Source organism: Trifolium pratense, linkage group LG1 (genome assembly GCF_020283565.1).
Source record: "Trifolium pratense cultivar HEN17-A07 linkage group LG1, ARS_RC_1.1, whole genome shotgun sequence".
NCBI classification, from domain to species: Eukaryota; Viridiplantae; Streptophyta; class Magnoliopsida; order Fabales; family Fabaceae; genus Trifolium; species Trifolium pratense.
In genome coordinates this window covers 38,271,131-38,294,970 of record NC_060059.1, presented here as the reverse complement: position 1 = coordinate 38,294,970, position 23,840 = coordinate 38,271,131, and the positions used below count along the sequence as shown (strand labels likewise).

General features: G+C 30.0%; 4 protein-coding genes and 1 non-coding gene across 7 annotated transcripts; 4 read left to right on the top strand and 1 right to left on the bottom strand.

The window, feature by feature from the left end:
- Nucleotides 1-1,174: 1,174 nt before the first annotated feature.
- On the bottom strand, nt 1,175-3,690 carry LOC123915180. Of its 3 annotated transcripts, none has more exons than XM_045966332.1 (5): nt 3,540-3,690; nt 2,570-2,834; nt 2,203-2,290; nt 1,900-1,966; nt 1,175-1,619 (listed from the first exon to the last, which is right to left on the bottom strand). In XM_045966332.1, exons 2-5 carry the CDS (start codon nt 2,784-2,786, stop codon nt 1,566-1,568), a joined length of 426 nt encoding a protein of 141 aa, XP_045822288.1. In that variant the 5' UTR covers nt 2,787-2,834; nt 3,540-3,690; the 3' UTR covers nt 1,175-1,565. The 3 variants fall into 3 exon arrangements, with proteins under 3 accessions (XP_045822288.1, XP_045822282.1, XP_045822293.1); XM_045966326.1 differs by lacking the exon at nt 3,540-3,690 and adding an exon at nt 2,917-3,217; XM_045966337.1 differs by lacking the exon at nt 3,540-3,690 and adding an exon at nt 3,061-3,216.
- Nucleotides 3,691-12,075: 8,385 nt separating this feature from the next.
- Nucleotides 12,076-13,010, top strand: LOC123915174 (ethylene-responsive transcription factor SHINE 2-like). The gene is made up of 2 exons (XM_045966319.1): nt 12,076-12,254; nt 12,411-13,010. The coding sequence occupies exons 1-2, from the start codon at nt 12,175-12,177 to the stop codon at nt 12,898-12,900; spliced, it is 570 nt and encodes a 189-aa protein (XP_045822275.1). The 5' UTR covers nt 12,076-12,174; the 3' UTR covers nt 12,901-13,010.
- A 1,322-nt stretch (nt 13,011-14,332) lies between these two features.
- Nucleotides 14,333-18,088, top strand: LOC123915167 (SPX domain-containing protein 2-like). The gene is made up of 4 exons (XM_045966314.1): nt 14,333-14,424; nt 14,638-14,930; nt 16,226-16,352; nt 17,182-18,088. Exons 2-4 carry the CDS (start codon nt 14,640-14,642, stop codon nt 17,607-17,609), a joined length of 846 nt encoding a protein of 281 aa, XP_045822270.1. The 5' UTR covers nt 14,333-14,424; nt 14,638-14,639; the 3' UTR covers nt 17,610-18,088.
- A 1,394-nt stretch (nt 18,089-19,482) lies between these two features.
- Nucleotides 19,483-19,555, top strand: TRNAR-CCU. The gene has a single exon. It is a non-coding gene; the product is annotated as a tRNA-Arg (tRNA).
- A 244-nt stretch (nt 19,556-19,799) lies between these two features.
- Nucleotides 19,800-20,844, top strand: LOC123915158 (probable carboxylesterase 2). The gene has a single exon (XM_045966308.1). It carries the CDS (start codon nt 19,816-19,818, stop codon nt 20,752-20,754), a length of 939 nt encoding a protein of 312 aa, XP_045822264.1. The 5' UTR covers nt 19,800-19,815; the 3' UTR covers nt 20,755-20,844.
- Nucleotides 20,845-23,840: the final 2,996 nt, after the last annotated feature.

The following is a 23,840-nucleotide window of genomic DNA, read 5'->3' as shown; positions in this document are numbered from 1 at the left end:
CTGTTTGTCTGTTGTTTTGTATACTTTTGAGGTTATGATTGGCACATCTTGTGCTTGGTAGAATTTCTAGTTGGTGTTAATATAATTCATTTTTGCTTGTTAAAAAAAAATATAAAAACTTATTTATTTACATAAATTATTTTTTATAAGCTGAAAAATAAATCGATCTAAACGCCCCTAAATCAACCAAATTATGCTAAACCATCTAATATTATGTTATAATAATAATAATAATAATAATAATAATAATAATAATAATAATAATAATAATAATAATAATAATAATAATAGATAGCTGCACATATTTTAAATAGCAAATTATATGTTAATATATAGTTTTAAAATGCCATGAATTTTCATAGGCTTAATCAACTTAAAGAGAAGTTTCAATTCAATATGATGATAATGAAGAATTAGCATATTAAGTCCAAATTGGAGGCCACAAATTTCTTCAATATATTATTCTATACTATGCTATACTATGCTATTGCTATACTATATATTTTTTTTTTTGACAGTCTATTGCTATACTATATGATCACTTATCAGTCACGTTTATTTTGCTCTACTCTTGTCTTGAGGCTATTTCCGCGTGTTGACTCTTGGAACCAATATTGACCCCTTGTTGTGGGAAAATTTAAAATCCTACTTTATCATCACATTTTTCTAATGACATAATGTTACATTAAAACACATTATCTAGTGAGTATTGTACTAATAATGTCAAGGTCTAAGTTGTTCGTGAGATCTCAACCTAATCCGAAAACTGACATCGTACATGAATGAGTGTAGACGTTGGACTCAATGAAAGAGAAAAAAGACCAAACATAAGAGAAAAAATTATGTAAAATTTGGAAAACACGTGAATCTACGGTATTGGCGTCGGGTTTTGTGTCAAACAAACATTTCTCGTAACCAAAACCACAAATAATCATCAATAAAGGTTAATTAGATCTAGCAAAAGAGGATAGACTCGCACAACGTGGTGAACCAAAATTTGAATCAGTCTATGAGAGGTATCGACATTTAGTGACCTGACGAAGGAAAAAAAAAATAATAGTTGATGCTAACAAGTTAAAAGACACATCTTATTAGAATTGTATATATTAGAACATTAATTAATTAGTTAAAATTGAATAATTAATCTAGACAAGGTTGAATATAGAGTGATAGCATGTTAAACACTTGATATTTAAGGAGATTTAATATTCTTAGTTTATGAAATTAACTCTTTACATTGATAAAATTTCTTGGTGTTACTAGTGACAACAAGAAGCATTAACTATAAACACTTAGGCCAGAAACTTTCAGCAGCTAAAAATTGGTGTCAACTGTCAAATGTGGCAGACATGTCTACAATTGTTGTCGCGATGCCGTTGTTGAGACATAAAAAATCTTCATGTCGCGGCCACAATTGCAGTTACGATTGCGAATTGGTACTTTAAACATAACTATACAAGTGAAACAGAAAATAAAAACAGCTTGCAAAGTTACACACACCATTCACAATTACATATATCCAATAGGAGAATGAACAAATTTGCCTATTTTGCTTGATCAATCAATTAATCATATAGACCCTCTTGCTCCCAAATATCAACAAGAAAGTTAATCATTTCCTATATAAAAAAATTATAATCAATCAATAGTGAAATGTTGCTTCATTTTATTTTAGCAATTGACATGCTACTAGAATTTCAATAATTGAACAAAATCATACTCTTTAAGTTCATAGTATGTTTGATGCATCTGATTCAGATACATATTATCGACCAGATACATCAAACATTCTATAAATCTAAAAGTAAATTTTTTTCTTATAATAAGGACCGGAGAATGTAATTGACATGTTATTATAATTTCAATAATTGAAGAACCAAGTTCAGAAAATTATCATACTCTTAGAGGGATAGGTTGTGGAAAAGGCTTTGTGTTCCCAAGCAGATCTTCATAAGTAGCATCTGAACTGTGGAACATTAAATTCAGTTAGAAGTTAACAAACACATTAAAAACAATGCAATAGTATTATACAAGATTTTAACAGCGATCACGATAACAGTTGTGCATCGATAACAGTTGTGCACAACTGTTATCGTGACTGCTATTTAAAATCTTGCACAACTGATGCGGCCTCAAATGCCACTGATGGGGCCTCAATCACAATTTCATCGCGGTTTCTAATAATTAACATAAGTTCTTTACCTTATTCTTGGTTCTCTAACCACTGTCTGACTCTCATGTCTTTTATTTCCACCCCATTGTTGCCTTATCTGGTTCCATACAATAAGCCCTGCATACATCAAACATTTTTTGTCACTATGAGATATCAAATGAAAATCATTGAAATCACTGTTTAGATTAAGCGCTTATAATATTTGCGCTTATCATATAAGTACTCATGTGTAAGCTATTTCTATAATAACAGATAAAATAAAGTCAAATTCAATCCATATAAGCTATAAGTTGTTTTCGTAAACTATCCTGAAGAAATTTGAAAATACGAAACAATGGAAATAACTTATTATGCACATATAATTCCTGCATAACAATTAACAACAAATTAACTTGCCTTGGTTGACAAATTCAGGAGGACTAGTTTTACTGCTTGAACTACTTTGATGATCAGAAGAAGGATTCATTGTTATTCCACTCAAAGAAGCGCTTCTCCGTGACCGAGCTTCACTATGATCCTTATCATAAGTGCTGCTGCTCCAAAAATCTGATGATCCATCATCTATAGTCACTGTTTGGCCTTCAATTCTTTCTATTTTACATCCCTCATCCATTGAAACTTTCGCTCGAGGTTTTTCGCGTCTTCGACAACAACCTATGCTCTATAAAAAAACATGTTCAACCACAATTATTAGTGTAACAATATACAAAATAAAGTTAGCACAAAAAATGTTACACTCTTACAGAGAAAATTCCTTTGCATTTAAGCTTGAATTTTTCCATGAAAGTAATGATAAGAAAGTGAAAAAAAGAACAACAAAATAGAAAAATTGAATAGCAAAGTTTCTTTATATAGAGAATCTATCAAAAAGTGCTAACAAGCAACACCTTGAATACATTAATTTATATCTCATGTGAAATTGAAAATTGTATAACATGTGCAAATTTCATGTGGTGTGTCTTATTATACATATTTCAAAAGAATCCAATGAAATATTGACAAGAACAATTATGCTTGCTTAATAACAAAGCAAGTACAAGCAAAGATTCTTAAGCATGATTTAAAATAATTTTGCATAAGTACATAGAAAAATGACCTTAACATACACAGAAAAGTTAAGAGTAGATACATAATAATCAACTAAAGCAAAATTTGATTGGTTGATTTTATGTTTTAATTACTTGGTAAGCAAGTTAAGAGAATAAAATTGTAGAATTATAAATTAAATTTTTTAAAAAATATATTTTATAATAGTTATTTGCTTTGAGATTAAGTAATGAGTGGAACAGTTGAAAGTAGTGGAATTTGATTGGTTAATTAGTCTTTGTTCTTTTCAGCTACCAAAATAATAAGACAAATAACTCACCTTATGCACTCAAGGTTGTATTTTATTCATACCAAGTCAATGATGAAATTTGTCACAAAAATTATGAATCCTTGAAGGAGAGAACTTAAAGTTCTTCATCAACAATTATGATAAGAATGATATTTTTTAGTGAAATTATGATAAAAATTATATAATGATAAGAAAAAAAAAGTTGGTTACAAAATGCTTTAAGGATAATGATGATAAAATTGAAAAAGTAGAGAACTTAACTTTTAATTTAATAAAGAAAAAAGAAATTTGAGGAAGGGCATAAAAATCTAGCAAATATTCGAGTTGTTTGGTTTTTGTGAAGAAATTAAAAAGAAAAAATATTATATATAAAGGCATGTTTGGTTGTTGGAAAATTGTATTGAAAATCATTTTATTTAAAAAAGTTGTATTGAAAACGTGAAAGATGATATCTTGGCCCGCTTAGTTGGAAAGGCAACCCAATGGGTTTGACTTCTTATGGGCTGTTTATTTTAGATTAGAGTTTTACTTTTCGCATGCCTCGGCATACATGAGCACCCCCTGATATTCTAAAATTACCTTTCGCTACTTAGAAAGCGAGTGTGTAAATAGCAAAAATTGAGGGGGGAAGAGTTCGCTTTCTAGATAGCAAACTGCAGCTGAGTTCGCTTCCTAGATAGCAAACTGCAAACTAAATTCACTTTCTATGATGTGAACCTTATAAAAATCAAAAAAATTTGTCCTCTTCATCTTTCTCTCATGCTAACCCGCGAATGTGTAATAGCGGAACACCACCGTTCACATGCTAACCGGCGAATGTGTAATAGGAAAATGTGAGCAAAAATAGTTCGCATCCTAGGATGAGTAGAGACCTAGCATCTTAATCTTAAACTTAGACCCGTGAACCATAAAATGATAACAATAGTATAAATAAATAAATAAATAAATAAAATAAATCTAGCTTATAAAATAAGGAGGCATTCTTCTATGGGCACAAGCCCAAATTAATTTTATTTGGGCGCACATACATAAATCTAAAAAAATAAAAGAAAAATAATGAGTGTGTCAAATCAATCAATATTATTTTTATTTTGGTTTTTTAAATTTTTACTATGAGTGTATCTAACACTAATTATTTATACTTCTCTAAAATAAGTAAGAAAAAACCATGTCCTCCCTGATTCTAAATTTTAATAATCCATATTCCTTAGTGTACTACGGTATGTTGCTTTGACTGGTAGAGTAGCATTGTATTGGAGATTCCGATATTTCTTTATATTTTATATTTTAAATTTTATGCCTTTGGGCTAATTAGTAGATGTAGACTACTATTGTGGACTATTAATTTGAGATCTCAGAAAAAAAATTATGCCTTAAGAATTTTCTTAGACAACACTTACTCTTACTCTTGAAGCCAACATATTACTCCTCTTTTATAATTTTTTTTTGGTGAACCAGAAGTATTATCTGCGCGTAACTTTAGAGACTAATCCTGAGATTCATTTAAAGGGTTGACCTATCCCAATATATCACTAATCTTTTTATGAATTTAAGAAATAAACTTTATCGGAAAGAGTAATATTTAACATATTCTTTTAAGGTAAGGGAGATTGTTGTGTTGTTTTACTTTATTAATTTTTTTAGCAACTCGAGCTTTCATGTTACTACTAAGAAAGAAAGTTTAAATTGACTAAAAAACATATATGTACCATATTGCGATGTTCTTTGGATGATGGAAAAGATGGAAGAGAGTACATTCAAATGAAAGTGATATGATTATAACGCATAGAGATATTGATGAGAAGTATATATAGTTTTTTTAAGTGTTCATTTAGATCGGTAACATCAAATTAAGAAAGTGTATTTATGCATCTTATCTTCCTATTATTCTCTAATTTTAGTCCACCAATAAATTCCTATTTTTTTGCACATACTTTATCTTTCAAAGAAATTTAATATATTATGTCAAAAAACACAAAATTTAATATGTTATGTACAAAAAAAATAGTTTTCCAAATATATAACATTAATTAATTTTATTGAAAAAGATAAGAACAATTAGCAAATGGTACGATTGACAAATCGTACACTTAAAATACTAAATGGACAGTTAAATAGAAACGCTAAATCCGATGTAAATGAGCAATTAAAAAAAACGGAGGGAGTATATAGCTTTGCATATGTAGATAATTAGTATGTTTGAATATATTAAAAATAATTATTACTAAAGTATCTATTTTATCCTCATCAATTTTAATAATATTTTAAATGTTCTCCACTTAAATATAATTTTACCTCTAAAGATATGAAAGATAACTATGCATAAGGGGATGTTTATGCATGGTGCATAAGCCCAGAATTACTCGCGCGCCCCCTAAAAAAAATTTCTCGCGCGCGCCCCCCAGCCCCCCAAAGGCTCGCTATCCCCACCCCCTTTCTGATGATGCACACGTTTTGTTTTTATTTTTAGCCTACTAGGCCTGAAAGCCCAATTGCTACGCGCGCCCCCCAATTGCTACGCGCCCCCCCCCCCATTTTCTAGCCCCCCAATTTCTAGCACACCCCCAGGTTTTTTTTTTTTTTTTAGATTTCTAGGCTTTTTTTTTTTGTCTCAGAATCGAATTTGAACGGCAATGAAGAACGTATGAATTAGACTCGAATTGGGTAGCTTGGTTTTTCTTTTTGTGATGAGGTTTTTTTTAGTGATAAAATATTTGTGTTTTTGCTGAATGGAGACAAAGTAGAGTGATTAATTTTTTTTTTTTATATAATTGTTGAGTGATTATTGGTTAGAGAATCTTGAGATGTTAATTTGGTTCAGTAATAGTAATAATAATGAAGGAATATTATTTCAATAATACAATAAATTCAATATTAAAAACACAATATTGATTTCAATAAACACATAAAACCATTTTATAATACAAATGGTTTCACTTTTTAACTCTCTGAAACCATTTAACCAGCATAATGGTTTCCAGGATTTTTAAAACCATAAAAACACAATATTGATTTCAAGAAACACATAAAACCATTTTATAATACAAATGGTTTCACTTTTTAACTCTCTGAAACCATTTAATCAGCATAATGGTTTCCAGGATTTTTAAAACCATAAAAACACAATATTGATTTCAATAAACACATAAAACCATTTTATAATACAAATGGTTTCACTTTTTAACTCTCTAAAACCATTTAACCAGCACAATGGTTTCCAGAATAATTGTAACGAAAATTCACTGTTCATCTTCTCTTACGCGAAACAGTGAAAACGTGATCACTGTTCATCCGCGATCACTGTTCATCTTCTTCACCTTCTCTCACGAACTCACACCTTCTCTCACGAACTCCGATTCCAATTCATCTCAGAAATTGCAAAACTCCGATTCCGATTCATCTCATAAATTGCAATTCGTTCTCGTTTTCGTTCGATTCAAGAGAATCGATTTGTAAGATTCCGATTGGAAAACGAAGATAGCGAGAGCGAAGAAGATTGAAGAGCTTGCAGCGGTTACAGCGATGATGGTTTGGCATGATTTTAGTTTAAAACTAACTACTAAAATAATTAACCATACATAATACTCTGAAATTTATCCCTAATCAATAAAAAAAAATAAAATTCAATCAATCAAAATTAAAAGCGTGATAAAAAAAATCTGAGGGGTGCGCTAGAAATCTAAAAAAAAAAAAAAAAACCTGGGGGGTGCGCTAGAAATTGGGGGGCTAGAAATTGGGGGGCTAGAAAATGGGGGGGGCATAGCAATTGGGGGCGCGCATAGCAATTATGCATGGTGCATAAGCCCAAGCTTATGCACCTTAACCGGACCCAAAGATAACATGTAACAATTTTTAAAAAAAAAAAAAAAAAATTCAACTAAACATATAGGTTTACTCGTCCAATTTATTTATTTAAACTTATCCATTTTATCCTTATTTAAACTTATCCAATTTTTCCAACATACAACAACATTTTTATTCGGTTAATACTTCCTCCGTTTTTTTTTTTAATTGTCCATTTATATCTAATTTAGCATTTCTATTTAAATGTCTATTTGGTATTTTAAGGATACATTTGTTAATTGTACCCTTTGTCAATTACTTTTATTTTTTTCAATAAAATTAATTAATGCTATATATTTGGAAAACTAAAGTTTTTTTTAATTTTTTTTTTGGTACATAACATATATAATTTTATTTTTTATGTACATAATATATTAAATTTATTAGAAAGGAAAAGTGTGTGCATAAAAATAGAAATTTATTGGTGGATTAAAATTAGGGTATAATAGAAAGATAAGATGCAAAAATACACTTTCTTAATTTGTTGTTACTATTCTAAATGAACACTTTCTTAAGAGCACTAGTTGATTATATATCTTTATCAAAATATATCCTTAATTAGTTTAAGGTCATGTTAGTAAGTGGTCTAACAACACTAGTTAACAAAGTCAAAAGTAGTAGTTTTGAAATGAAAACAATGATTTTAAAATTTTTGAAGAATTGAATTCACCATTTTTCAACACAAATTTTTAAATCTATTTCCTTAACTAATGCCCTAAATAGAATTATTTAACATTTTCCTTAGTTTAAATAAATTCGTAACCAATAAGTTGGTTCAAAAAAAAATCGTAACCAATAAGTAAGCAATAGATAAATACTACGAATGATAAAACCAATAGGGCAATAGGCAACCCGTGTGACTTGGGTTTTCATTTTAGAATTTTGCAATGCATAGGTTATAGGTAAAGTTTATCGTATATATTTAATCATATTTTTTTTATAAGCAAAATATTGTATTTATAAGAATTACAAAGGAATACTTAATCCTTACAATACAAAAAGAATAAAGCCTCAAATGCTTTGTAAGCAACACAAGCTCCATACACCAATTATAATACAAGTAACCTGCTTTATACACCAATTATATATTTAATCATATGTGTTTGGATGAAGTAATTAATTAGAAATTTTAGAGGATTTATAATTCTAAGCAATTTAAATTATTGTATCTTAATTACCATCATTTTTAAAATGTATGTATTTTGATAGAATAATAGAAAAAAATTATTGTAAACATTCTGGGTCAGTTTTGTAAATTTAAAAAGTTTTGGGTTAAATTTAAAACTTAAAAATAAGGCCCAATTTGCAATTTTTGAAAAAAATAAAGGTCAATTTGTAATTTTAAAAATAAGTTAGGGGTCAATTTGAAGATTTTGAAACATATAGGAGGAACATACAGGAGGAAAGAATTTCAAATCCTTAGCTTTTTTGTGTCGTTTAAAATTCCTTAAATTCAACTTGGACAAAATATTTCATAAATTTCTATCATTTTGAAAAAAATTCAAATTAATCATCTAAACAAGAGAATTTAAACAAAAGAATTTGAATTCCCTCCAAATATTATTCTACCTCAAAACATTCATCTATCCAAACACACTCTAATGGAATTAGTGATTTTCTTTGATTTTGCATAGTGTGTACTTTCTCTAATCTAACTTTCTTTCATAAAAAGTATTATGAATAATAAACTCAAAAAAGAAAATTATTGACAATAAATTTAATATTACTATCAAATATATTAACTTTTTCGATTAAGTCAACAATACCATACTACAGGTCAAATACTTCAAGATCATAAAAGAGAGTATAAGAGTATAAATTTATACGGGAAGAAATAGTACAATTTTTTTATTATCTTATAAATATAAAATTGTTGGAGAGTTTGGGGAAGCTCGGGAGAAACAAATGGTCAAATATTTCAGGACCACAAGACTGAGTTCTCACAATAACGTGTTATATGTGTCAGGACCACAAGAGAATGAGACACTACATCTCCACCAAAACCTTAAAGACATTAGATTGATAAGTCACCTATCTTATAAATCTAATATTATTTTTATTCATAGAGACTTAACCACTCATACTTAAAACTCAACAAAACTTTCTATTACCCTTTAGTAGTAATTAATCTCCATCGAAAAATCTACGACATGTAGGTCAAACAATATGGTACAATTAATTATAATAACACACTCTGAATGAAGTTGTCTTCCTCTTATTTAGAGTACTAGTATTATTTAAAGAGAGGACGAGAAACATGGAAACGTGACACAATAAATTTTTATTGTTGGATGCACATTCCTAAGAAAATGTTTTTTTTTAAGAGTAAATGGTTAATTTGATCTTTACAATTTTTTAGCAGCTTAATTCAACCTCTAAAATAAAAAATATAATACTAATCACATTAATTTTTGACATTTTATATTAGAGATAAATGTGTCATTCTGTTAATTTTGACTCATTATAATAGAAAGGTTAATTTGTCCCAATTAAAATATAAAATTGACTCTTTTTAACTTACAGTATATTTTTTTTTTTTTGAAGTATTGAATTTGGCAGCAAGAAAATGGCAAGGGATCGACTTTTTTTTAAAGAACGGCATTTGGTGTTACGTACTTTTATGGATAGGGGAAGGCCATCCATGAGTTTGGCATTTATTGAAGTTACCTTTGGAAGCTAGTGAGGACATGTCAAACTTGTGCAGGTGTGACTTTTAATGCACTTATACATATAGTATTTTCTTTTGTATCAAAAGAAAATACTAAAGTATATTCATGAGATGAGATGATACTTGTGAGATAATTATACCTTATGAGTGCGTTTTGATTCATAAAACATCAAAAATTGGACAGAACAGTACAAGACAGAATAAGATAATACAGGAAAGGACAAAACTGTACGAAGAGATATACGGCAATAATATTTTTATATTCGAAAATAAAATGGGTATTTTCGTATTTTTTATAATTGTACTGTGGACAAAAAGTTGTCATGTGGTTTAGTGAGGGACAAAAAAATCTTGTTTTTCTCCTATCCCTTGCTACCTAATTTGTCCAGTTCCATAACCAGTTTCAAATCAAACAGGGTACAACAAAAGTTGTCTAGTCCAGTATCCTGGTTTTTAGCGGATCAAACGCACTCTATATATTAAAAAAAGTCCATAGGAATATTTGGGTTATATTTGGTAAAAGAGAGCGATGAATAGTTAAATATGCTAACTTATTGCGGATAAACTTATAGCAAATAATTTATAAGCTAGCTTTCAACTTATAGCGAATAAACTAGTTGATTGAATTTGTAGTATTAGATAAAATTAATACGGCTGAACTATAGCTTATAAGTATGAAATGATATAAAAAGATAAGTTTAATTAATTATTTTTTTTTCAAGTACGATGACAGGGGTAAATTTGGAAGAAAAAATGACAAGTTATAAGCTCATAAGCTACTTGAAATAGCGTTTGAAAAATAAACTATAAGCTAGTAAAATAAGTTATAAGCTCTTTTTAAAAAACGTTTACCAAACAAGTCTTTTTTTTTGTCATATAAGCTTATAGATTATAAACTCAAAATATGACATTACCATAAAGTGCCTTGATATGTTGGAGCGTGAATTTGAACTTGCAATTTATCAATTTTTTAATACACAGTGCTTGTGAATTTCACTATTAACTTGCAAGTTCTATATTCACTTACATTTACTGTAAATAAGTTAAGAGAAAGATAGAATGTAGAGGCCCCCAGCATATCGCATAGCTCAGTTGATAGCTAGGAACATTGTATATATTATGCATATAAGCTGAAATTAGAATTCTTGTACTTCCATTTATTCACCTTAAAAAGTGAAATTCTAACCATTAAAAACCTTGAAAAAAAATGTCAAAATCCAAATTCATTTCCATCAACTAATAAGACTAATCTTTATTATTGACTAGGATTTTATCCCTCAGTTCTTATGATCTAATCACAAAGCATTTGAAGAGGGCATTTTACTTTGAGTGATAAAGCAATTTGAATGGTTAAGTAAGGAGCATAAAGATTGAAGAATCCTTGGTAAATAATATTTTAATCAAGAAATATAGTTATTTTTATATAGAAAAGAGATAGTAATACACTAGTTTAGCAAAAATAATTAAAATTTAAATTCATTTTAAAATAATCAAACTAAAAAACGCTCCATCTTCACTCTATTCTTAATCTTCGATCCTTTTAACTTTTTGTTTTAATACTAAAGCGTTGGTTCTTTTAAAAAATCAAAATATAATTAATGGTATTTTATTATGTCCTAGTAAAAATAAAAAGTTTGCTTTAAACGAATTTAAACTTTTCCTAATGTATTTAGAGTATTCACACATACTTTTATCTTGCATTGTGTTAGGAATGAACATCATTGAAAATAAAGGACAAATTATAACATTTGTCACTTATAAAACATGACAAGTTCTTCCACTCTATTGGTTCATACCTTTTTTTAATTACTTTGTATTATCAAATACACTTAGTATTAGCCGGCCTCATAATTATTTAATTACATGATTCATGCAAAGACTATAGAAATGTTTATTATTGGACTATTTCAAACAATTTTCCACCTTCAATTCTACACCCCACCAATATTTCTACCGACAATATCTATAAGTCTCACAATGTGCATGCATTATCACAATTCACAAACTCATTATAAGTTCCACATTTAGCATTGTACTATCACCTCTTAATTTCCTACCACATTCATCACTTGTACTAAGTTCTTTTGAAACAACAACCACATTTATTTTTTTCTCTCTTTCTAAACTTTGAAGATCATATACAAGACATTAAGAATGGTACAAAGTAACAAGTTTAGAGGAGTTAGACAGCGCCAGTGGGGCTCTTGGGTCTCAGAAATTCGTCACCCATTACTGTAAATATTCTGCTTCTCAAACACTATTTTTTATTTTTTTTAATATATGTTTAATTTAATGCAATGCACCTATATATGTTGTTATTTAATAATTAAAACTTCCTTATGATGGATTATCTAGGAATTCTGATTATTTTGTCCATCTTTTATATACAGGAAGAGAAGGGTATGGCTAGGTACATTTGAGACAGCAGAGGCAGCAGCAAGAGCATATGATGAAGCAGCCATTTTAATGAATGGCAAAAATGCCAAAACCAATTTCCCTATACCAAAAGATATTCAAACACAAGAAGCCAATTTCCTCTCTTCAAATGCTCTTTCTGATATCCTCAATAAAAAACTTAGAAAGTGTTGCAAAAAACAATCTCCATCACTCACTTGTTTGAGGCTTGATACTGACAATTCTCACATAGGAGTGTGGCAAAAAGGAGCAGGACCACATTCTGATTCTAATTGGATCATAAGGGTGGAGCTTGGAAAAAAATTACATCAAGAGGGTCATGATGAATCAAATTATGTGACATCATTAGCAGAATCGGTACCTAATAATAGTACTATTGATGATGATGATGATGCTGAGAAAAATGGGATAGATCATGAAGAGGATATTGTTACCATGCAGATGATTGAAGAGCTACTTAATTGAAACTATTTATGTGATAGTTCAATTAACCTTCAAGAGTACTCTATAAAGTTACTTCTATAAATACTATTTATGTGATAGTTCAATAAATAAATAGTATAGTACTATATATGCAGGCGTATCTGTCATAGTTCAATAAATACTATAGTACTATATATATATGCATTATTGTAAATGTAAAAAACTACTTTTAAAAACCACTAGGTTTGGTACGGTGGTGAGAGATTTGATAGTATGCTAAAAGTTGTATGGTCGATTTTCAACTTGTAAACCAAACAAAGTAAAAATAGTTTAAACACACTCTTTATTTGGTTAAAGTTCAAATGTCACCGTATTTTGAAAAAATAATTAATGTCACTATGAAAAAACAAAACTAACAATTTTTTTAACAATTTATTTTGTGGCGTAAATAAGATATTCTCTATGCGTGACTGCAAATATTAATCTTTTGAATTTTGTGAGAGATTCAAATGGACTGCAAATTCTCTTTAAAAGTTTTAACATCTTATTATATGCTAAAATGATGGTAAGTGATAATCAATCATTAGTTGATCCAGTGGTGATTGACGCTGGACTTAGTAGGGAAAATCATGGTTCGATCCCCGCAACTGCGTGATTGAAATGACACTAAAATCACTTGATGTCAGAATTGGTGGTGAAAACAAAAAAAATAGTTATTTATTAACAGTCGGAGTACTAAATTGTCATGGATACATCATTTTTTTTTTCTTTTTATTCCATAAAATTTAGGATAATGAGATGGTGTCTCAATCCAAGACTGAGAAAACTTAGCAGGGCTCAAACTCAAAACATCTCGGCAGAATCGATCCTGAGTTTTTGAAGGCTCCATTCATATATGCTCTATTTGTTTTCCATTAACGATAAAGATAGATAGAGATAGACACAATTAGAGGATTGTTGGAACCCATTTTAACAAATATTTTCCTTTTACAAAATAAACAATATTTAAACCAGTGGGTAGTACGTTATAGTCCTTGTTTCGATATCATTGTAAATAAAAAAAATAAAAAATAAAAAATAATAAATGATATTTATTGATTCAAATTGATCTATACAAATTTAAAATTGAAAAAAAAAACAAAAAGACAAATCTGCCAACAAACTCATTCATGTTAATAGTATAAAATAATAAATTACATAAATCTATATTTGATTATATTGAAATATCTAAAATATTTATGATTTCAGGTCCGTAACGTTGATGACATCAAAGTTATTATGAATTAAATCTACACTAAATTGAACTTAACTCTTCAACTTAAAAACAAAACACCACACAAAAAACCACTAGAATTGATCTATTAATGAGGAGTTTGGGTAGTATGTTGTAGGTTATGAGTTTGATTTCCACATCATTGTAAAAAAAAAAAAAATAAACCACGCAAAAACTGAAAAATAGTACACCATTATAGTTGTTTCCCTATGCAGCTAACCAACAAGAACAACTGAATGAAGACGAAACCTATAAAAATGGTTTGAAGAAGATAAGAACAAGAATATCAAAAAGTATATTCCATTATTATTCTCTTTCTCTTTACAAGAATATTCTAAATTCGTAACCCAAACACACCCTTATTAAGTTTTTAAATCCGCGCTATAAATATTTTTCTCCTAATAATAAAAATAATTTCTAATCCAAATTATTATTCTCATTAACATTAACCAAAACTGCGTTTCGTTAACGCGATTTTCAGAATAATCGATTCTTTCTTTCTTCAGCGATGAAGTTCTGGAAGATTCTCAATAATCAGATCGAACAAACGTTACCGGATTGGCGTGACAAGTTTCTTTCTTACAAGGATCTTAAGAAACAGTTGAAACTAATTGATCCTAAAGATTCTTCTTCTTCTTCGTCGAAACGACGTCGTTTGGATGACGACGGTGCAACCACCACGGATGGCGGCGAGGTGACGAAAGAGGTTAATGATTTTCTGAAGTTGTTGGAGGTTGAAATTGAGAAATTCAATGGTTTTTTTGTTGAGAAGGAAGAAGAATATGTTATCAAATGGAAGGTATATTTGTTTGTGTATTGAAAAAAATAAATTTTATGATTTTGAATTTTGATCATGTGTGTTAAATTGTGATTATGAGGGAATATTAGGGACCAAAATTGTAGTTTTGTTAATTTTATATGTTTTTTGAACCATTAATAATTGGTTATTATTATTATTAGTACTCCATTTCAGTTTTCATAACCTATGATTGTGATGTGAAATCCAATGTCTAATAAATGTTTTGAATTGATGAATTCAAGTGGTAGTGATTTTGTTGAAGTTTTAGTGTATGTTTGGTATCACGAGTGATTATGGGAAAAATCAATGTGATACCAAACATGGACTTAAATTGTAGCTTTTGGCTTTTTACCAAAATCACTGTGGCAAGTTGTGATTATGACAAACTCAGTGCAAATACAAACATGCACTTAGTGAGTGGATTGAATAAGGGTGCAATGACCTTAAGTTAAGTATGAAGGGATGTGGAGGAATTTTAACATGGGTTGTTATTTATTCTTGATCAGCATATTGCAATTCAGGGAAGGCATAAACCTGTACTTTCGATTTTAGCATTCTTTTTTTGTTTTTCTGTTTGGCTTGTGAGTGTTGTTGGAAGGAAAAATGTTCTGAGAATCACTATAGTATTGAAATAATCTTTATGATAGTTATGAGTTTTTTAAACAATAATCTTCAGTTTTTCATGGTGTAAATTTATTTTAGTCAAGTAGTTTTCATATCTAGAAGTCAGTGTAAACTGTGTTTTAAGCTTTAGCTGGCGTGTATTATTTTTCAAATGGCCGATGTTAATATTGTTAGTATTATGCTCAGAGTCCTCAACATCCTTTACTCTCCCACCCTAAGCCACCAAACCAACCTTATATCCTCAATTCATAAAATATGAATACTTTAGCTTTGTATATAATTGTATATTGTATATAATAGTATTTATAAAAAGGCAAATGCTAAATAGTGCCTGGGGCACTCTTTAAGCCCTTAAATAGTAAGCTTTTTATAGAATTTTTATCGGAATGCGTAAAGTCAACGCATTAGAAATTGTAGTGTTTAACTTTTTGAATAAAAAGTTTCTTTAAATGGAATGCTTAAAGAGTGCCCCGGGGGCACTCGTTAGCAAGACCCTTATAAAAACAGTGCTAGTGACAGACACTTACACATATATCACCATATGTCTGTGCAATTTTCACCATGTTCTTCACAATTGGAATGATTTTTCCATATCATGAAGACGTTACTCCTTGAGATATGGACCTAGCGTTTTCCATTTCTAAGATTGGTTTCTTATGCTTGCTATGCAGGAATTGCAAGACAAAGTGGCCTGGGCCAAGAATTCTGATTTAGAGTTGATGACAGTAGGGAGGGAAATAGTGGATTTTCATGGAGAGATGGTTTTATTAGAGAACTACAGTGCACTTAACTACACAGGTAATTTTTTGTCATAGGATATGAGTTTTAAGAGACAGATTCCTTTTTCATCATAGGGTAGTAACCTATAATGCCTTGTGAACATAATATAATGGTATTTTGGTTTTCCAAATACATCTCACTTGCAATGTAATCCCATATTTAAGTTGTGTATGATTTAGTTCTTGAATTATTCAAATTTGTTGTGTCAATCTCTGACACATAAAATATGAGGATTAAGGGCCAATGAGAAATCAGTTTGGATCATTTAAGGACTGAAAAGCCATACAACTAAATTGCAAAATGAGTTGCAGTTTTAGGGATTGTAATGGTAATTTACTCTATTAAAATGTACAGTCAGACAGTTCTAAGAAAATCATTGATTATACAGTCATAATTCTTGAATAATTCTATTGGATACTGTTGGTTACAATATTTTGCAGATATGATGACACTAGTGAACATTTTGTTAAAAAAATGAGTAAATATTGAACTTTGCTCTGAAAGACTTTGCATTTATAAACTGAATTTGAGCCTTTACTAATACTCTTCTCATTGAATATATGAATGAGGTATACTTGTCAATAGGCGGGTGCATAAAATGAAGTGAATGATTAAACACAATAATTTCAGATAGGAATAATAGCGTATGTAGGACATAGACGACAGATAGGAACACTATGTATTGAGAACCTGTTGCTGGTTTTGTCAACCAACTTAAAATTTTATCAAACATTCTATAAAACAGGATAGAGATTAGAGATGAAAGATGACTTCTTTGACTATGTGGATTTTTTTATAATGAATGTTAAGAATGATTGTGTTTACTTCTATCTCATTCTTTGTGCAGGTTTGGTTAAGATAATAAAGAAATATGATAAGCGAACTGGTGCGCTACTTCGATTACCTTTTATCCAAGATGTCTTGAACCAACCGTTCTTCAAAATTGATGTGCTTAACAAACTTGTAAAGGAGTGTGAGGTGATGCTAAGTATCATTTTCCCCAAAAGTGGTCCTCTAGGTCAATCCTTATCAACCAGTGATGTTTTTGAGGAAGTTTCGCGTGGCTCCACGTCTGCAAATGAAACAAAAGAGACACTCGAGCATGTCCCCAAAGAACTTTCTGAGATCCAAAATATGGAGAACATTTTCATAAAATTAACTACATCAGCACTGGATACCTTGAAAGAGATTCGGGGTGGAAGCTCAACTGTAAGCATATACTCATTACCTCCTATGCATAGTGCCCCTAACAGTGAGACTCTTGTAGAGGATTGAAGGAAAATAACAGGATAGATGCTGAGAGTTTGATTCTCCGTCTTCTCATGTTTCTGGATTCTCTTCTGTGGAGAAAGTAGCTAAATAGATCATGGCAATAACTTGTGAGTTGTGATAGGTCCTCTCCGACATTGTCTTCTCTATGTTGAGAACACACTCGGAATGAATTTGGATGGAATTTTGGCCTCCATTTTGGAACAGTTTCGGATGATAGTGAATGCAGCATGATTATTTTTCCCTTTTTTTTAATAATGTAAAATTTTCCTCAGAGTTATAGAGGTGTCATGCACTTTCTTAAATTGGCATCTAGCTTGTACCAATATGCTTACAATTTGTGGGCTTTATGTAGATAAAATCTAGATTTTCATACCAAACTCTTGGTTAAAAAGAGGTGGTTTGGGATTTTGTAATGCATATACTAATTTTGTTTGGAGAAAAATATTTCCTATGCATGGGTAGCTTAGCTCTTTGTACCTGAACAGGCAAGGTCTTTTTGTGTGTGAATAATACAGGCGAGATCTTTTCTCTTGGGCAAACCTGAAACTTAAATTGTGTTGGACGCTTGCTATAAAAAAGGTGAAATTCCAATGCCTATTAGCAACCATAATAAAATGCAAAAGTAAAAATTTCAGTCTACTTTTGGGACAATCAGTTTGTTTTATGTTTTTCCTGAAAAAGAGACAACTAGGGCTAGTTGGGATTAACTTATTTTTGAATTTATGCAAACAACTTATGTAATTTTTATGTATTATTACAAATTTGTCAAGGTAGTTTATGATAAAATAGTTTATAAAAATACAATTTTCACTAGTGTGAACTTATAAAATAGCATAAAACCTAATTTATATTGCATAAGTTGTTTACATAAGCTAAAAAATAAGCTAATTCAAATGGATCCCTAGTTCTTTGAAAACATTTGTGAGATAAATTTTTTTTTTTAGCCGAAGGTTGATTAAGTTGGTGAGAAGTTGATTTATGCAATGTAAGAGCGTGAATTTCAATTTCCGTTGTCGATGCGAGAATTTTTTAGTGGATAATTAGTAAGTATATTTGTAAACACTCTTTGAATTTTGAGTTTTGTCATGTTTTAGTGAGTATTTGGAATCCACCTCACTTAAAATTTTTATTGACAAAAAAAACAATAATTGTTGTTTGGTCGGAGCAAGAGAATAAAATTGTTGAAAAATACTCTTGATCTGGATTGAGCCTGAGGCTGGCTCAGCGTCGAGCCAAAGGAGCCTGCCCTAATCCACTTAGGGCAAACACGCATGTGGACCACGTGCTCCTTGATAAGTGGAGCGGCTTTGACCCCAGGCATGGGGGTGAACTGTTTATCCATCATTCAAGAAGAAACCCTGGCAGTCGTCCATTATGGGTGGATTAATTCGGCCCATAATGGAGACATTTGGCCTAGCGTTGGGGGCACTATATAAACCCTCCTCTACATGAGAGTTGGGTATTCTATTCTTTGCCACTTTCTAACATGTATCGTTGTTCTCTGAACTGACTTAAGCATTAGAGCGCCTGCAGGTACAACCCCTTCTTTCGTGGATTGCTCAACTACGAACATAATTGCTGGCCAACTGACTGTTTGATCCAGGTAAGATCAACTCCTATTAAAATTAATAAATGCATTGGGAAATGTAACTCAAGTAATATTATTTTTCACCATTTTTTTTTCTCAAAATCATGTGAAATAAACATTTATTAGAATATAAACTAAAATTATACTGTACTGTGTATATGAATTATTATTTATATAAAAGGTTAATATAGATAGAAATAGAACTCTATTTAAGATTCTTAATATTTTTCCAACACAAAAGTAATAATAATAATTATGTACGTCACGTGCGATAACAAAACACAACAAGCGCCTGTAGCTCAGTGGATAGAGCGTCTGTTTCCTAAGCAGAAAGTCGTAGGTTCGACCCCTACCTGGCGCGTTTCATGTTTTCCAATTTTTTTTTTACTCATTTCTTGTTTCATCATCAAAAAAACACAATAACTTTAAATAAATAAAAAATGCTACAAACAATTGCAAGATTTACATGACCAACCAAACAAGAATGAACAGCAAACACCAAGAATGTCTCAATAATAAACAAAACATAAACTATTTTAATAATTCTTTCAACTCATGTATATAACACAGTTCATAATTCATCATACATAGACTCATAATTTCACTACCTAAAAAAACAAAATGTCCTTAATAGCAGAAGCACCAGAGTTTCTTCAAGTGTTCTCAGATGGAACAGTGAAACGTTTCAATCCAGAAATATCACCACCATCATTAGATTCATCAAAAAAATACAAATCAAAAGACATAATCATTGACTCATCAAAACCCATCACAGGAAGAATCTTCATTCCCAATAATATTCCCCCAAAAAAACACCTACCCCTCCTAGTTTATTTCCATGGTGGTGGCTTCTGCATTGGTTCAACAACATGGCTCGGTTACCACACGTTCCTCGGAGATTTCTCAGTTGCAACACAATCCATTGTTGTCTCTGTTGATTACCGGTTAGCGCCAGAGCACCGTCTTCCAACTGCTTATGTAGATTGTTACTCTTCTCTTGAATGGATTTATGAAAATGTAAAAATTGAACCTTTTCTACGACATGCTGATTTATCAAATGTGTTTCTTTCTGGTGATAGTGCTGGTGGTAACATTTCACATTATGTTGCTGTTAAAGCTGTTCAAAATAATGGGTTTTGTCCTGTGAAAATTAAAGGGGTTATGCTTATTCATCCTTATTTTGGGAGTGAGAAAAGGACTGAGAAAGAGATGGAGGAAGAAGGTTTTGAAGAAGTTAGAATGAATGATATGTTTTGGAAATTGAGTTTGCCTGAAGATTCGAACCGCGATTTTTATGGTTGTAATTTTGAGAAAGATGAGGTTTCTGAGAGTATTTGGTTGAAGTTTCCTGCTATTGAGGTTTATGTTGCTGGTAAGGATTTTTTGAAGGAAAGAGGTGTTATGTATGCTGAATTTGTGAAGAAGAAAGGAGTGAGAGTTGTTAAGGTTGTCGAAGCTGAAGAAGAGAAACATGTTTTTCATGTTTTTTATCCTGAATCTGATGCAACTAGGTTGCTTCAAAACCAAATGAGTCAGTTCATGAAGAGATATTTGAATTAACTATGATTGTCGAGACCAATAAGTTAACTTATAGCTTATATATTTAATTATGTCAAAAATAAAGGATTTGTGTTGATTTTGTGTTGATTATGTCATAATTGTTAGATGAATAAAGGTTTAAGCTTTTATACATTAGAACACTTTTGGCGGTGCTGCCCTAAATGAATTTGTGTTGACTATTGTAAAAATAAACTTTTAGTTGCAACTAAATCATAATATTATAATTTTATTTAGTAATATTTGAGACTAAATTTGGTCTCATCTTAAGATTGACATTCATCAACCCAAAGCTCCTAAAATCCTTGAAGTTTTTTGGATTCCTCCATTGCACAGTCGGTTAAAGTGATGGTGCATTTTTAGGGAATCCTGGCTCGGATGCTTGTGCAGGTATTTTTAAAAACTACAGGGTGAATCCGTTGGCTGTTTTGCATTGAGTTTAGGTATCAACAATGCTCTTTTTGCTGAGCTAAAGAGAGTCATTCTTGCTATTGGATGTGCATTTGATAGGCAGCGAAATCAGTTGTGGATTAAGAGTGACTCTATGTTAGTTTTCTTGGCTATTAAGTCGCCTAGCGTTGTGCCTTGACAACTAAAAGTCAGATGGAAGAACAGTTTGGTGCGTGAAATCATTTCTAAAATGAAGCGCGCAATTTTAAAATAAGGGGAGGAGATTCTTTATATAGGTCGTTATCATCTAACAAACTTTTGGTTTCATTGTCGTCTAACAGACTTTTAGTTATTACAGTTAGCAAAAAGTCGAAGTATGTATCTTGAGACGGTGTATGCATCTTGACGGTGGTTGATTTTTCAGTTGGATCGGTTATTACAAAGACGGAATCTTTTGCCCGACATTATTTTATTTTATATATAGTAGTGCAATTAATCAAGAAAGCAAGATGGTGTATGAATTGTAACTTTGTCGATTCGATTTAACAATTTTCGGCAATTTTTTTGTTAGTTGAGCTATGACTTGTAACTTTGTCGTTTCGTCTATCTATTAAAAAAAATTAAATATGAATTTATGAGCGCTAAAATATTAAAAATTCATATTTAATTCATTCATTTTTTTAAAAAAAATAATTAGTGAAAATGATTCTTATAATATTATAAACATAAACTAGTTTAAAGACTCGCGCAATAGCACGGGTTCGTTGACTTTTATTCGATATTTAAGTTTTTTATTATATTAATGAAGAAATTTTATTTAGAATAAAATACTAAAAAAATTTGTTATTGTTAAAATATAAATGAAAGTATTGTGTTATTCTTTCTAAAACCTTTTTATCCAAATTTTTATGTCTAAATGAAATAATGGTCCCGCGTAAAATATAAGTTAAACTATTTTGTTATTCCTTGTAAAACTTATTTATCCAAATTTTTTTATGTTTTAGTGAAATAATGGTCCCGCGTATATGAATATGTTGTCGAATAGATTGCTTAGTTGATCATATTCATATGTTTTGTTGCTATTTTGTTTAATCTATAATCTATTTTATTATTACTGGTGGGTCAGCCGCGCCTGCTTGTGTCTAACTTATGTAAAAAAAAAAAAAATATATATGGTGAGTTTGTTAATAAAAGATTTTTGTGCTAAAAAAAGATGTGCCTTATGTTATGGTGAGTTTGTTAATAAATTTTTTTGTTGCTACTAAAAAAAATCAAGGGTATTATTGGTATTATGAAAAGTTCACACCAAAACTCATGTATTCTCTTTATATATAGTATAGATATAGTATAGAATAGATATAGAAGTATAAAATAGATATAGATTATGAAAAGTTCACACAAAAACTCATGTATCCTCTTTACTTTATATATAGTATAGATAAATGGAGGGGTGTGAGAAGAAAAACCCAAATGGGAATTGCTTTTCGCACTTAATTGCCGAGACCTCTCCCTTAATTGTATAAACTACTTCTTCCGTTCCTTTTTAAGTGTCTTATGAGTGCGAATTTAAAGTTTTTATTTAACTATCGTGTTGGTATTTTAAGGGCACGATTTGTCCATTATACCCTTTTCTCAATTACTTTTATCTTTTCAATAAAACTAATTAATGCTATATTATTTTTTTGACAAAATTAATGCTATATATTTGAAAAACTAAAGTTTTTTTTTTTTTACATAACATAAAATTAATTTAAATTTTTTGTACATAATATATTAAATTTACTGAAAAGATAAAGTGTGTATAAAAAATATAAATTTATTGGTGTATTGAAATGAGGGTATAATAGAAAGAAAAAAAAATATACAAAATACACTTCATTAATATGATGTACTATTCTAAAAATAAACTTAAAAAAGGAAGGGGGGAGTATGAATTTGGTCATTATTAGAAGTTAGACTCTTGTTATATAAAGTAGAAACTTGAATCCTTAAACAAAACAAAAAGTAGAAACTTGATTAAAATTTTCAGAAATTTAAAGTTTGGCAAATAAAATTACTATAGAATATGCAATACTATTGTTGGTTCTATAAATTTCCCATACAAAAATCTTTTTTTTTTTTTCTGGAAAAAAGAGTACTCCCTCCGATCCTTAATATAAGAAGAAATTCATTTTTTAGATATATTGAAAAATTGATGTGTCAATTTTCTCTTATATTAAAGACTAGGGGATGTAACCAAAAAAAAAAAAAGACTAGAGGAAGTATCATCATTATAAGTTAGTAAGTCGAGAAATACAACCCGAAGAAATATATAAAAAAATTAGGAATTCAAATACATTGATTAAGAAATTAATCTTCCTCAAAGAACCTGCCACCTGATTTTTGTTTCACGAAGACTACGAGTGAACTTAACTATCGTAAATTTTTATGGTTCTCAATAACATATCAAATAATTTTTAATTTTTCTAATTTTTTTTACGGATGATCTATATGATATAAACTTTCAATTTAACGGTAAATTTTGTAAAATCCGTATTCAGAAGATCACTTGTCCACGGTGAATGTGATTATGTGGAGTGCAAGAAAGTGGACATTGAGTTCAGTGGGGAGCTAGACTTAATTATTGGAATGGAGCATGATAATTTTTTAAATTTTTATTGGAGGGTAAAAATACATAAATCGTTAACTTTGGTGGGTTT

Bases quoted from the DNA above. Each gene is read 5' to 3' on its own strand.
- LOC123915174 (XM_045966319.1), top strand. From the start codon at position 12,175: ATGGTACAAAGTAACAAGTTTAGAGGAGTTAGACAGCGCCAGTGGGGC. The intron at 12,255-12,410 runs GTAAATATTCTG...TTTTATATACAG, and splicing joins GAAATTCGTCACCCATTACT to GAAGAGAAGGGTATGGCTAG.
- LOC123915158 (XM_045966308.1), top strand. From the start codon at position 19,816: ATGTCCTTAATAGCAGAAGCACCAGAGTTTCTTCAAGTGTTCTCAGAT.
- LOC123915180 (XM_045966326.1), bottom strand. From the start codon at position 2,955: ATGGAAAAATTCAAGCTTAAATGCAAAGGAATTTTCTCT. The intron at 2,291-2,569 runs GCAAGTTAATTT...TGATGTATGCAG, and splicing joins TCCTGAATTTGTCAACCAAG to GGCTTATTGTATGGAACCAG. The intron at 1,620-1,899 runs GTATGATAATTT...TTTTTTATATAG, and splicing joins CACAACCTATCCCTCTAAGA to GAAATGATTAACTTTCTTGT.
- LOC123915167 (XM_045966314.1), top strand. From the start codon at position 14,640: ATGAAGTTCTGGAAGATTCTCAATAATCAGATCGAACAAACGTTACCG. The intron at 14,931-16,225 runs GTATATTTGTTT...CTTGCTATGCAG, and splicing joins AATATGTTATCAAATGGAAG to GAATTGCAAGACAAAGTGGC. The intron at 16,353-17,181 runs GTAATTTTTTGT...TTCTTTGTGCAG, and splicing joins CAGTGCACTTAACTACACAG to GTTTGGTTAAGATAATAAAG.